Below are 14310 nucleotides of genomic sequence, written 5' to 3'. Positions count from 1 at the left end.
TAGAGCTTGTGGAAGCTGTTGTCTGAGTGCATAGCATTTTGTGGCTGTGAAAGTGCTTTTTGTCACGCTACATGTGGCCGTGATAAGTCCGCTCTCCCAGGCCAGTTATGGAAGGAGCTGAAGCTGCTGAGGTGCGCATGGCACCTGCTGACACCATCTCCGCTCTGTGCTCCCGCAGCAACCCGGACCTGAGGCGGACGGAGCCCATCATCGAGAGTCCGCTGCAGCGCACCAGCAGCGGCAGCTCCTCCAGCTCCAGCACACCCAGCTCCCAGCCCAGCTCCCAGGGGGGATCCCAGCCCAGCTCCCAGGCAGGCTCCAGCGAGCGCAACAGAGTTAGAGGTGAGGTGGCTTTTCCCTTCAAATGTTTGTAGCACCTGCCCTGTTTTTGGAGATCACTTGATAAGCGAGAAGGGCAGGATGTCTCTGACCTCATTTGTGTTTAAGAAAATAATTTTCCAAAGGCTTCATCAGGTAATGGATGTTTTCTGATTCTGGCAAGTAAGACCAACTTGCCCCTTTGCAACCCAAACTTGTGCCAAGGCTGGCAAAGGTGCTGCCTGCAGAGTGACAGCATGTCCTGGGGCACTGCACTCTACTTAAATGTCACAGTGACCCATAATTTGTCCAAAGGAGACCGCAAATTCACTTCTTCTGTATGTATGGGTTCCTTTGGGAGTGTGTTAAAGTTGGGGGAGGTATATGGTGGTTTTGTGGTGTTTTGTTTTTTTTTTTTTTTTTTGGACTGTATCTCTGCACAGAGTATGAGGTGGGAGCAGAGAAATGAATTGGCCTGTAAGCAACTTTCTCTAAAAAGCTTTCAGAAGGGAACTGTGTTTACACTGGGTTTATGTTCCTAGCTGAATTGCTCCCTAGCATCTTAAAGCCATTCTTAAAGATCTTCTGTTTCCCTGTTTAATCACACTAGGAGTGGCTAAAGCAGATACAGCCAGTTTATCTGCATTTCTGTCACAGCCCTGGAATATAAATCCACAGAGCTGAAACGCATTAAAACAAATGCTGCATCCATGCTTTGAATTTTTTATGACTTGACTAGAAGATGACATGTGTTGTTGCTGAAATAATCACTTCTCTAGGTAGTCAATAAAAGTAACTTATCACCAGTTGTCCTTTTTGCTTTGTTTTTGTTTTTACTAATAAGGAATCCTGTGGCAGATAATCTCCTAGCAATGTCAGATGCTGCGGAACTGCTCATTTCTCCCGCAGCCTGCTCTTTGAGAGCAAACTTGTTGCCATAGCAGAGGAAGGGCAGTGATGTTGAGAGAGGGCTGTCTGTGGACCTGGTTATAGATGTGTTGCTGAATTGAGGGAGACTTATTGAACCAAGCAGAAAGGCCAAGGAGGGTTTTTCCAGACAGCAGGAGGGACTGGGGAGAGGTGAGGCCCATGATGTCATGGTCTCCTGGAAGGTTTTAGAAGGGGGAAACACACTTTTCCCAAGTGAATGGGCACCTTGCAGAGACGGCATGTGGCAGGGCACGCAGCCTCCTGCCTTGCCAGAGCTGTAGTTCCCCACCATCTCTGCTTTCCTTTTGCTCAGGAACCGTCAAACCAGAGGGGTCACCTGTGCTCCCCCACGAGCCCGCTAAGATAAAACAGGAAGACAACAGAGACGTGACACGACCAAGCCGACCTGCTGTGAGTCTTAAATTATTTCCTGCAGGAATGTTGCCAACTGGATTGGCCATGTTTCCGTTCGGTGCCATAGCACAACCTTGGGGACCCATAAAAAGAGGCTAGTGCCATTGCTCCTCCAGCTGAGAGACTCGAAAACAACACTGGCAAGAGCCTGTGGGAGATTTGAATGCTTAAGAGAGTGCATGATTTCTATCAGTAACCCAAATCTAGGGGAAAGCACTTAAGGCTGCGATTTAAAATCAAGCAGAGGCTTAAGTGCTTTGCTAGCTTGGGGCTGGTGTTTGCATACGGCGCATTGTTGTGTTCCGAGCTGCATGGCAGGTCCTGCGCAGCCTCGCCGAGGGGATGCTCCTCGCAGCGGAGGCTGGCGAACCGGCCACCCAGAGTCTTCAGGTTTGCAGACAAACCTGGCAGTAACTTCTGTACACTCCCGTTTTATTACTCCGCTGGCAAAGGCCCAGCAAAGTCTCGCCCGAAGTGTTTCTTTCCAGTTTAATGTCGTTGACGTTTGCATTTTAAAACTTCAGAGTTGACCTAAATAACCAAAATGATTTTCCACTGCTTTCTCTTTTTTAATGTGTATTAATGTTTTGTTGATGTTGTTTTTTCTTTACATTCCACAGCGTTGAGCTAACAATTCTAATTTTATTTCTAACCTGCTTGCCCTTCCTCTGGCTTTTTCCTGTCCCGATCTGTTTCCTCTGATGCTGATTAATCTTCCCTTACTCACAGAGCTATAAGAAAGCTATAGATGAGGTTAGTGATATCTTTTCTCAGTGGGTCATGCCTATGCAAGGTTGCCTAGGTAGCGCTTAATATCAAACTGGGTTTTCTTGGTGCTGACATTCAAAAAGGTGCTAATGCAATCTTTTCAGACCAAAAGATTGTGTTTCAGCATGGTGGGCCTGCCTGGGGGGAGGGAGATGGATCGGTCGGTATGTTCTGCTCATACGTGGGCTGTGTGAAACCCACTTGCGGGCCACTTGCATGGAGGCCATGGCAAGAAGTACGTGAACTCTTACGCGCAGGGCAACTCGTGTTACTGTCGTTCTGCATATTTGAAAGTGAAAGACCAAGAACAGAATTTTCTTACACTAACGGAGGGGATGTGGACAAACTGCGGCACATCAAATTCTGCTCTCAGCTACAGCCCACGAGAGCCCATTGATTTCAGTGGGAAGATGGAGCTATATTGAAATGCAATTCAGGCCTAATTCAAATGAACGCACTTGGCAAGTAGAAGAAAACAGAGTAGTGGAACACGGTGATTAATTTATTGCTATGAACCAGACCATCAGCTGCAAAGAGAGAGTCTCTGGAGCTATCTTGGCTTACACCAGCTGAGACTCTCACCCTCCTATGCAGATGCTCTTCACCCACCAGTCGCCAGCATCGGTAAATGTGTAACTCCCAGGACAGACATGGAAATTCATAATTCCCCAGGTGGCACTCTGCAGAAGGGGGTGATCTTAGCTATCCCAAATTGTTGCTTTTCTTGCTGGAGCTGCGGTTTTACAGTGATGACTGTTCCTGGCTGGAATCAAGCCACTGCCAAACCCAAAGCCCGAGCAAATTCTTACTGGGAGCAGCAGGGCCTGGTTTGGCCAGGCTTGCTCAGCCACTGCCTCCACAGAGTTCAATGAGACTGCAAAGAGAGTAAGTTGATACTGTCCATCTATAGTGCACTCCAGATCTTGAGAAGTGTTTCAGACGTTTTCATTTTTCCCATGTCAAGGTTTTACTGCATGTGTTTAAAAATTAGAGTCTAGTAGAAAGTAGAAGGAGAGGGACAGGGATGGATAATAATAGTGTTTGGAGTAGGAGATCAGTGATACTCTGTAAAGATATGCGACTGGATTGAAAACTGTATGAACTTACAATGAATAGAATAAGCTTGCTGAGCTCATTCTAAGATGTAAAATGCTGTTTCTCCATAATTAATAGGTGTGAGGGCAGATATCTCAGAACATGAGGTCTCTTGTCCCCAGCCAACAGCTAGATTGGCTTGTCTAAGGCCAAATGGGGAAGAGTTTGCAGGCAGGTTGTTGGGGACCTGAAAACAGAGTCTGAACCAGCATGGGCTGTGGGTGCTGTCTGTGTCTTGTAGAAAACCTGCATAAAAGCAAGATGTGAGGCAGCATCAGTTAAAAATTGAATAGTCAGAGACTATGTAGAATCCTTTAGGGGATATGTAGGAATTTGCCTCTCCAGACAGAAAGTATAACACCTGCCTTTGCATACCAAAGTCCCTTTAAAACATGTAGGGTGCTTATGGTGCCACACAGTATTCCTGGAAAATAATTGAGGTTCTGCACATGGAGTTCGTTACTCTGCCTGACTGGGTCTTGAAGAGTTCTCCATTGCCTAATTTCATAAGAAATACTTATCTTAACTTACAAATTTACCTATTATCACTCTGGTAACTGCAGTACAATGGTGTTCAGATAATTGAGTTGAATGTAAAAGTTCCAAAACTAGCGTTGATGTGAAGGGCATCATTGGCGATGCTAGTCTTAGTCTATCCTATTAAAGCAATAGAGTCCCAAATTAGAGCATTTTTGCCATATGATAGTATTTTAAAATATGTGCACGTCTGATGATAGTGATTTTTTAAATGTGCATGGGAAAAGACTAAACCTTCCTGAGACAGCGTTTCACTTATCTCCCATGTGCTTTAATGTGCATACATCTCTCTTAATTGTGTGGCTGTCATTGAAAGCCCCAGTATCAGCAGCCTCTCCTGTGAGCTGTGTCCTGTAGAAAGAAGAATGTATGGAAGAAGGAAAACAATGTGCTGGTTAGCTAAAATGTTCTCTCAGATAAAACATTAGCGCTGGAATTTGTTTAATGAGGTGCTTTGTTAAGGAAAAAGTGCATAAATCAGTATCTAAATAGAGGCAGCCTGTATGTTAAATTCAAGTTAAATGAGCTATATGATTTTGGAAACCAAACTGACTTGATTCCGGCAAATATTAAATCTAAAGAAGTCTTTGCAATTAGAAGTAATTAAAGAGCACAGATACTGCTGACCTACGTATTATGTCACCCTCAGTAATAACATTTCAGACACATTTGGAACTACAGAGCACTTTCTTTCTAGTTGTCAGATTGTTTTTGGTCCAAGAGTAAGTCAGTGAAGCCGTTTAATCCTACAAAGTGCTCATTATCTTGCGAAAATGATAGCATCGAAGAATTAACTATCCTGAGGCAAAGCTTTAAGTAGAAAATATGAGTTATCTGATGATATTGTCTGGGACTATTATTGCTATTATAATTTCCAAATTGGTTATTGAAAACTAATTAAGCTGATTTTTAAAATATTTGGCTAAGTATCTTCTAGTGATAACTGCAGAAGGCTGATCGCATATGTACTTTAATCAGCTCTCTGCCTGATGGAAGAATTTCGGTCAGCCCACGCTTTTCTGACATGCAGGAGAAATGATAGGCGTGTGTTGAGCTGTCTGGAGTTTGTCGCAGCACTGCGAGTCGGACCCTTCCTCTCTGCGCAATCTCCTTCAGTTCGGTGGCGAGGTCTGCGCAGGGGCAGGGGAGAGGAGTCGGGATGGGAGTCTGACATCGGGAAGGAATCCCGGCGTTGAGAGCAGCCCGGGGCAGCCTGCAGATGCCCTTTGGGTGCTCGGACAAGTTGGCTGCGTGCCTCTGCCAGCAGCGCTGGCTGGGAGCCGCAGGGCGCACGTCGGCCCTTGCAGAGGGTTGGGACCTCGGCCGCTAGAAATGCCGTCTGCGCCCTCGCTGGAGTCTCTACCAGCCACTGTGAGCATGGGAAGGGCTGCAGACTTGCAGCCCTGGTGGACTTTGCTTAGCTATAGAAGATGCAAAAAAGACGCCTGATTTTCCATAGTTAGTGCAGGAAGCTCAATTACAATTTTAAGAGGCTCTTACACAGGCTTCTCTTAAAGGCCTTTGCAAAGTTGAGGTAGCTCCAAGAGATATCGAAGGAAAACATTCAGTGAAGATCATATTTTGTACTCTAAACTGAGAGCATTGTTAGGCTGTTCAAATTTCATTGACTTATTTAGAAACAGAAATAATCATGTCATAGAAGCTGCTGCAGCATTAATTAGAGTAATTAGTTGTCGTGACTGCAGATTTGACTGTGTTTCAATCCCAAACATGTTGGCATCAAAAATAACTCTTTAAATACCATGTTCTCTCCTTAATTGTGATAAAGAGCCTTTCCTTAAAGTTACAGAGAGCGTTTTGATTTGAAGAGGGATACATGATACCTGCCAACCGGGTTTGCTGTGAAGCAGAGATTGATTTTGGTTCTTAAAATAAATTTTTTCTGCATACTAGTATTTATGGGTCTGATGCAAAGCCCTCTGATGGCCATGCTCTTTAGCACACACTGAATTTCTTAGCTGCTATTGAGAGCATGGATAAATGAGGCACTTGAATAATAGGTTTTTATAGAGGATTAAAATTGCTCCTCATGTTTCTTCTCTTGCCATGTGAAAAATGATTAGCGTTATTGGAGAGGAGAGGGAAAGACAGGATTTTCAGATGGCACAGCCAGCAAAACTGGAAGGATGTTTGCCCAAACAGCCAAAACACGTGCGTGGTTACCTCCGTTTGGTATTCTGGCCGGAGGCAAGCCAGCGCGGCGTGGCCGGAGCCCGGCAGGGCATACCTGGGAGCAGAATGGGATTGTCCATGCGCCACCCGCGAGCCGCCAGCCCCACCGCGCTCCGGGGACAATCACCTTCCTTTTAATTTCAATGATGGATCGTTCCTGAGAATTTCTCATTGCAGCAGCCACAATGCGGTGTGATTTGAGGGCAAATTTAAATGTCAATAAAGCGTTGCATTTGATTTGTGTAGAATTAGGGATAAATGATTACTCCACTCGAAGCAACGAGTGCTTCATTTTAGGTTCTAATCCAAATGGCACAACAGAGCTTATAATGTCCTTAAGAATAACCAATAACTGCAATACAAATTGCTTGCAAAATATTACTGATTAATGATTAAAATAAACTGGGTTTCCATCTCAGCAATGGAAGTTTTTTCATCGTTTTCTTCCAATGTCGACGGGATAGATTTTAGAGAACTCCCTTTGCAAATGTAATTAATATTGCTCTAGTCGCTCTGCTGGAACGGGAAACTGGAAATTTGTGGAATGCAGTAAAGAGAGAATATGGCCGTAAGACAACTGTGGAATTTAGTATTTTTCAATGAGTTTCTTTCTCCCTAATCCTTTATCTCTGACCGAATGCACTGATGGCTACCTCGGTCACTAATATAGGGAGAAATGGTAAGACTGGCAATTGCGATGCTGTGTTCGTCATGTGCATGTTTTGTGCAACAGAGTACTCTAACCCATTCTAATTAGAGCTCTCATGCTTTTTTGCCCTACTGCTTCCCCCTGCATTGCTATAAAAGCATGTAAGATAACAAAAAGTCTATTTTCTACACGGTGCCTGCAGTGTTCCTTGTTTTGAAATAACAGTGTCTATTTTATATGACTGTTGGGTCTCAGACCTCATCAAAGTCATGGTAAACTGAAAAATGGAAAATTTCTAATAGGTTTTGGGATTGTTCCTATCTTTTCTTCGTTTCAAGTTTTTTCTTTTTCTCCCCTTAGCTTGTAGGCTGTCACATTTCACATAAAGTGCTTAATGGCTCTCCCTGCAGGATTTTTTTTAATGATTTTTGTTTTTAATCTTGTGGCTGACTCAGAGCCATGACTCGCAAGTCTTGCCAATGGCAGTGCTGCAGCACACGGGGTGCTCCGCCGTAGACGCCCCATCACGGCATCGCGGCCGCTGCCCAGCTGCGCAAGTTGATCGCTGAAGTAGCTCCTGACTTGGGGATTGCACCCCTCCAGAGGAGATGCTCTCATTGCTTTCTTCTCGAATGCATTTATTACAGAATAAATGCAATTCATGGGGCCTCTCTGATAAGTTTGAAAGAAGAGAAAACCCTGCAGCAGAAATTCTCCAAGCCTGTCTTTGAAATTACATTGTTTTCCAGTTTACTATGATGGTGACTGAACTTCACTTTTTCCAATAAGTATACTTTTGTCGTGTATGTACATATAAGTGTGTATATATATACACATACACGTTCCAAACAGAAAAAGAACAGGTTGGCTATTGATTTTTCAGTGAACATAAACCAGTTTTGTTTTGTTTAATAAATGCTACATGCTACAAACATTGTCTTACGTTTGTCTCATCTTTGTAATGACTCTGTACAGCTATTTCTTGTTGCTCGTGCTGTTAGCATTGGCTTTTCAAGAGATGTGTGTTGACATTTTCCTTGCTTTAAATATAATAGCCATTTGTTTCTTGTGTTCTTGCCCCCATCCCCTTTAGGATCTGACGGCCTTAGCCAAAGAGTTAAGGGAGCTGCGCATCGAGGAGACCAATCGCCCTCTGAAGAAGGTGACTGACTACTCCTCCTCCAGCGAGGAGTCAGAGAGCAGTGAGGAAGAAGAGGAGGATGGTGAAAATGAGACGCACGATGGGACTGTGCCTGTCAGCGACATCCCAAGGCTGATGTAAGAAGCCATTTCTTCTGGGAGCACAGGATGAAGCTGCTGGGTGTTCACTATCTGGAGATGCAATAACTGTGAGAGGTGTCCAAAGCACTTGCAGCAGGGCATGAGCAATCTGTGAGGAAGCCACTGGCAGCCTCTGGAACCTCCTCCTCACTTTTGGCTGTTTTCAGAACCTCCTTTCCCTCTTTTCTTTCATTTCTAAAACTGGAAAAATTGTGTTATTTTTCCTAATGTTGGTAGTGGTGGTTGCAAGGAGCTGCAAGTTCCTCACCTGAAAGTTCCTGCGGAAGTACGATGTGCTGAGGTTTGACACACTTTGGTTATGCCAGTCCAGTCATACACTGTGATACAGTGAAGGCAAGGCTGCAGTACCCAGCAGGGGGGTGCACAGACCTCCCGGTTTTCATATATTCAAGCCATTCCCACATACAAGGTCTCTGTGGGCTCTATGAGGATGTTATGGGAGACAGTGTCAAAAGCCTTGCTGAAGTCAAAGGACACAACGTCCACTGCTCTGCCCTCATCTACCCAGCCAGTCATTCCATCATAGAAGGCTATCAGGTTGGTTAAGCAGGATTTCCCCTTGGCAAATCCATGCTGACTACTGCTGATCACCTTCTTTTCCTCCATGTGCTTGGAGCTGGCATCCAAGATGAGTTGTTCCACCACCTTTCCAGGTGTGGAGGTGAGGCTGACTGTCCTATAGTTGCCTGGGTCCTCTTTCTTGCCCTTTTTGAAGACTGGAGTGACATTGGCTTTCTTCCAGTCCTCACGAACCTCTCCTGTTCTCCTTGACCTTTCAAAGATGATGGAGAGTGGCCTAGCAGTAACATCCACCAGCTCCCTCAGCACTCATGGGTGCATCCCATCAGGACCCATGGATTTGTGGGTGTCAAGTTTGCCTAAATGATCTCTAACCTGATCCTCCTCGACCTGGGGAGTCTTCCTTTCTCCAGACTTTCTCTCTCATCTCCAGGCTCTGGGATTCCTGAGGACTGCCCTCAGCAGCAAAGACTGAAGCAAAGAAGGCGTTCAGTAGCTCTGCTTTCTCTGTATCCTTCGTCACCAGGGCCCCCACCCCATTCAGCAGCAGGCGCACATTCTCCCTAGTCTTTCTTTTCTTACTGACATATTTGAAGAAGCCCTTCTTGTTGATCTCAACATTGCTTGCCAGATTTAATTCCAAATGGGCCTTAGCCTTCCTCATCATCCCTGCATACTCTGACAAAATTCCTATATTCCTCCCACGTGACCTGTCCCTTCTTTTGTATTCTGTGTACTTCCTTTTTGTGTTTGAGTTTTGCCAGGAGCTCCTTGCTTATCCATACAGGTCTCCTGCTCCTTTCACTTGACTTCTTACTCATAGGGATACTCTGCTCTTGAGCATGAAGGAGGTGATGCCTGAATATTAACCAGTTCTCTTGGACTCGCCATCCTCCTAGGGCCCTAGCGTTAGGTCCCTGAAGAGGCCAAAATTTGCTCTCCTGAAGTTCAGGGTTGCAATCCTACTTACTGCCCTTCTTCTTCCACGTAGGATCCTGAACTCCTTCATCTCACAGTCACTACAGCCAAGGCTGCCCCCAACTTTCACATCTCCAACCAGTCTTTCTTTTTTTGTTAGTACAAGGTCAAGCAGGACACCTCTCCTCATTGGCTTGTCCACCACCTGTGTCAAAAAGTTATTCACAATGCTCTGCAGGAAGCTCCTGAACTGTTTGTGGCTAACTGTGTTGTCTTTCGAGCAGATATCAGGGTGGTTGAAGTCCCTCATGAGAACCAGGGCCTATGATCATGAGCTACTTCCAGCTGTCTGTAGGGTTTTGCTGACTACCCTGTCTATAACTCTCCCCTTCCCTTATCTTTTCTTTTTCTTTTTTTTTTTTTTTTTTAGGGTCCTTGAATGTAAGTGCACATCTGCCATTGAGTTTGGTTGTGCCAAATTTGGAGAGACTGGAGGAGGTGGTTTTAAAAGCATTCTTCAGTGTAGGCCACCAGTTTGGTGTTACCTAGTTTTGTGCTCTCTTTTGTATCACTGATGATACTCACCTTCTTTTAGTGGGTCTTCTAACATCAGAAACCAGTGAATATTTTCTGTCTCTCCATCACTAGTGACTTCAGGGCTAAATCATAGCTTAGGGCCTCGTTTCACCTCAAAAACAGAAGGAAGAGCTCCAGGATAGAGCTTGTGCTCCTTCCTGCACCTCCTCCAAGCCCCATCCCCTTCGCCTGTGTGTTTGTATCATGGCAGGAGGAAGCTGGCAGTCCTGCCCAGGCAAGCCCAGCCCTGCTGCCATGGTCTCTTGGTGTCATTGCCCTCTCCACTGGGCAATGCCACTGTGTGCTGAGTAAAGCTGGGGCGTTTAATTTAGGCCCTGGTGACATGGGAAGCCTAAGCAAGCCCATATTAGGCTTCAGATCTGGTCTTCAAATCAGGTGTCAAAAAACCCACTCTGTATATGTAAAGAGTTGTTCTCTTTAGTACATTGCGCCCCTTTCACAGGTTGAGATGAGGAATAAGGATTGTGGATCTTTTTTTAACTTTCTTAAAAAAAAAAAAAAAGATGCCAGGTGGAGCAGAGCTACAGTTCCACATTACCTAATAGGCAGTGCTCCTCCTAGGGCACCTTGGGAGGAAAAAGGCCTTTTTCTTTGTGTCTCTGTGCTGTATCTTGACCAGACCCCAATACTGTCTTCTGACAACAGAAATAATTTCCTTACACACTTAGATGATAAATCTCTTCTAAGGCTTTCAGTAAATCAGGATAACAGTTTATTATTACAATTGCACTTTGTAACTTCAGAGGAGCCCAAGACAGTTTCACTAGGGAATAAACCTAAGCATAGAAACCACAAATCTCAGATTCACAGAATACATAAGGGAAGGTGCGTATGTGCTGAAGAAAGACTCATCATTTACTCATCATCAGATGTGACCCCATCCGAGCTTTTTGTTTTTGCACTAACCATGAGGAAGCACATGTCCAACAGCAAAGTGCAGAAATCTTGACAGGACTCTGGACTGGGGATCCTCCTGGAAAGAGAGACTTATGTCTGCTTATTCTTGGTGGAAATGAGAGTAACAGCAGGCGTGCTGCAACTTTCACTCAAACAATAGGTCATCCCCCTCCGTGTTCTCCCTCATGGTCCCTGGTGCAGGGGTTTCCACCACACACAGGGAAATGTCTGTATCTGGCACCATTTACATAACGCAAGGTTGTAATAGGTCAGCAAAGAGAGTGCTTAGCAGACATATAGTGAAACTGCACCAACACCTACTTCGTTATTGCTCTTCCTATGAGACACAAGCCTCATCCTTGCTGGAAATTATACTGTATTGAAAGATTTTTAATCAAGCCTCCCAAGCATATCTCTGTCCCTAATGCTTTTCTTTCCTGTCCTCAGACCCACAGGAATTCCTGGAAGCAATGAGCCGTACAACCTGGGAATGGTGACAACACATGGTCTGGAGACATCCCATGCAGATACGTTTAGCAATATTTCAAGGGAAGGGACTTTAATGGTGAGGGAGGTAAGTTGTAAAACAAACGTTTCCATGGAGCATCTTCAGGAGGTTTTGTCCATGTAAGCACAAAAAGTAACTGTGCTGTGTATCCGGAACACAAAATGACTGAGTAAATTGTGCTTGTTAATGACCTCGCAAGGCAATTTACACTCTGAGCAAATGTGACAAGCGCAAGTGTTTCTTGGAACTACAAACAGCAGTGAATAGTAATACTGTGGCACAACAGAGTGGATTCTGCTATAAATTACTGTGCTGTAATCCCAAAATAGCTCCAGGCAACAGAAGTTATCTTCAGTTTACAGCATTTATTTAGTGTGCTTGGAATGTGGCCCAAAGTTTCTGTTCTTTTCAACCTTTACCACCCCTTAGCTATCAGAGGTGTCCAGCTGAGGTAGGGCAGCTGCAGGCATTTACTTGAATGCTGATTACAGTGCTCTGGTCCTGTTTGGGGAGGGCCAAGCACCCGGTCCCCAGCTGCCCCGCGACCCTGGCCTTGCCAAGCAAGCGGGCTGCAGGGAGGCAGGGCCCGCTGGCCTGGCGGCAGATGCAGCTCTGCAGGCTGAGGAGAGCAGCTCTTTGGCTTTGGTGGTGCAACAGTATGGCTGCAGTCGACCTCCTGAATGCATTTTTTTCTGTTTTTTTCAGTTGGAAATCTTGGGCCATTGCATTTGTCAAATTCTCAGAAAGTGATCAGAAAGTTAGTGAGCCCTTTAAGAGGGATTTGTCCACTAATCCTGTAAATGGACAAATCTCTAAAAATCTCATCCATGTGGTACAAGTACATGGGGGGGTCATCAAAATGACAAATACTCATGACGGAAGGGAGAGAAGTTTCACAGCACCTATCTTACACACAGTGCAGATGGAGAGAACGGGGCAATATGTGGTAGAACGGGCAAGTGCTTGCTTGACAAACAGCCATTGTCTTAAGCGGCAATATCTAGAAGAGAGGTTTGTTATAGCTTGGGGCTGACCTTGTGTTTCGAATTTGGAGGGTACAGAAGGTGTGTCAGGTAAGTTGTTTCCTCCTCCCTCCACCTTTGCCACTTGAGGGTGCTGAGAATTTGACAGCAGCATGGATGGGGCTATGCCCCATGGGCTGTGTGTTGCAGCCCCCAGCACCTCTTCTCAGCACACCAGCCTGCTCAGGTGCTTCTTTAATAACACATACTTGTAACAGCTGGCTCGGGAGCTCTGCAAGATGCCCAGAGCTCTCCAGGAAGGTCTGTCTCCAGTGCAAGTTGTCATGTCTAGGGAGATGGTTGGGTTTGTCGGCCGCCGACAGAGTCTGTGGGAGAGAAAGGAATTGAATAAGATTCTGTCTTGCATTAGAGTATTTACCTAAAAATATCTGTGGAGGAAGCTTTTCTCCACAGAGACATGCAATTCTTGTTGACTCTAAGGGACTTTGCACACAGAGCACAGTAAGAGTAGTTGTGCTAACGTGCACAAGGGAAGCACTGATGCTGTTCACTGCTGTTTTGTGGTACAGAAACATGTCATGGAGGCTGTGTTAGCATTTGCAAATCCTGCAGTCAGGCTACTTGCCACTAGCTTTGAAAAGTCGTTAAAGCCTAACGTTGATCAAAGGGTCAGATTCTACTGTCAGCCATGTCACCAGCTGGTGTCACTGGTCTGGGGAGCAGAGCTAGCCATGGCATGGCCAGGGTATAGGCACCATGGTTGGTAAGACCAGAATCTGGCCTGAGATCCCTTCTTCCAAATGATGGTTATCAGGCTTCTCCTCTTGCTGTAATGTGCCTAATTACTCTGGATTGACTTTGTGATTAATCCTGTCTTTATTTCTCCTGGGGTGTGGGGTGGTTTGGTCTGATCTGCTGCTTGCCAGATTGCATGGGGATGGAAACAGCAGAGGGGGTCCTTGTGCTGTGCTTGCTTCAGGAACTGGGTGACTGCAGTCGACTTGGTTTTGGGTTTTTTCTCCTCCTTTTCTCTTTTTTTTCCCCCTCTCTTTCTTCCTCATGCCTTGTGTCTCTGCAGACTTCTGGTGAAAAAAAGCGTTCAGGCCACGCAGCCAGCAATGGCTTTGCAGGCCACATCAATCTGCCTGATCTGGTGCAGCAGAGCCACTCGCCTGCGGGCACACCGACCGAGGCCCTGGGCCGAGGCTCCACGCATGCGCAAGACATGGACTCGGTGCCTGAAGTAGGTGGTGGGGGCTCTTCCTTTTCCTTTTGCATTGCTTTACACAAGTATTAACACCTCTGTCCAATGAAGGGGCTTTCTCACTTTTTTCCTTGGCTTTCTTTGCTCTTCTCTCTTTTTATCTCCAGTCCATGTGGATGATTGTGAGTCTAGTGGAAATGAAAGGGAATACATTGGAGTATTCATATTTTGGTATATGTTTGGTGCAAGTTTGTACCAGACCTAATCTCAAGCCCCCACCTGTTTCTTTGGTAATGATGGCTTGAATGCTGCCAACATATGTGAAAATCCCAATCTTTTGGCATTTGGAAATACAAGAAAAACATGACATCCAGTGATGCCATTGATTTCATCTGGGCCAGGCTTCCGCCTGTTGCCATCTCTGATACTTAACAGGATCTGAAAGGTTAGCAAAAGTTGTAAGCCTGTATAGTTCTTC

The 14310-nt window shown here is 45.4% G+C and overlaps 1 protein-coding gene across 4 annotated transcripts in view; it reads left to right on the top strand.

Moving 5' to 3' along the window:
• TNIK (TRAF2 and NCK interacting kinase) overlaps positions 1-14310 on the top strand; it is a 202271-nt gene that overhangs the window by 171412 nt on the left and 16549 nt on the right. For 3 of the 4 annotated variants that reach the window (XM_062582734.1, XM_062582736.1, XM_062582733.1), the window contains 5 exons: positions 179-342; positions 1562-1659; positions 7998-8182; positions 11585-11711; positions 13707-13871. In XM_062582734.1, the coding sequence (XP_062438718.1) occupies positions 179-342; positions 1562-1659; positions 7998-8182; positions 11585-11711; positions 13707-13871 (739 nt within the window). The remainder of the gene's footprint in view (positions 1-178; positions 343-1561; positions 1660-7997; positions 8183-11584; positions 11712-13706; positions 13872-14310) is intronic. The other variant, XM_062582735.1, reaches the window with a different exon arrangement.

This window comes from Rhea pennata, chromosome 9 (assembly GCF_028389875.1).
Source record: "Rhea pennata isolate bPtePen1 chromosome 9, bPtePen1.pri, whole genome shotgun sequence".
In the NCBI taxonomy this organism is placed as follows: Eukaryota; Metazoa; Chordata; class Aves; order Rheiformes; family Rheidae; genus Rhea; species Rhea pennata.
The sequence above is the reverse complement of the archived record's forward strand: the minus strand, read 5'-3'. Positions and strand labels throughout refer to the sequence as shown.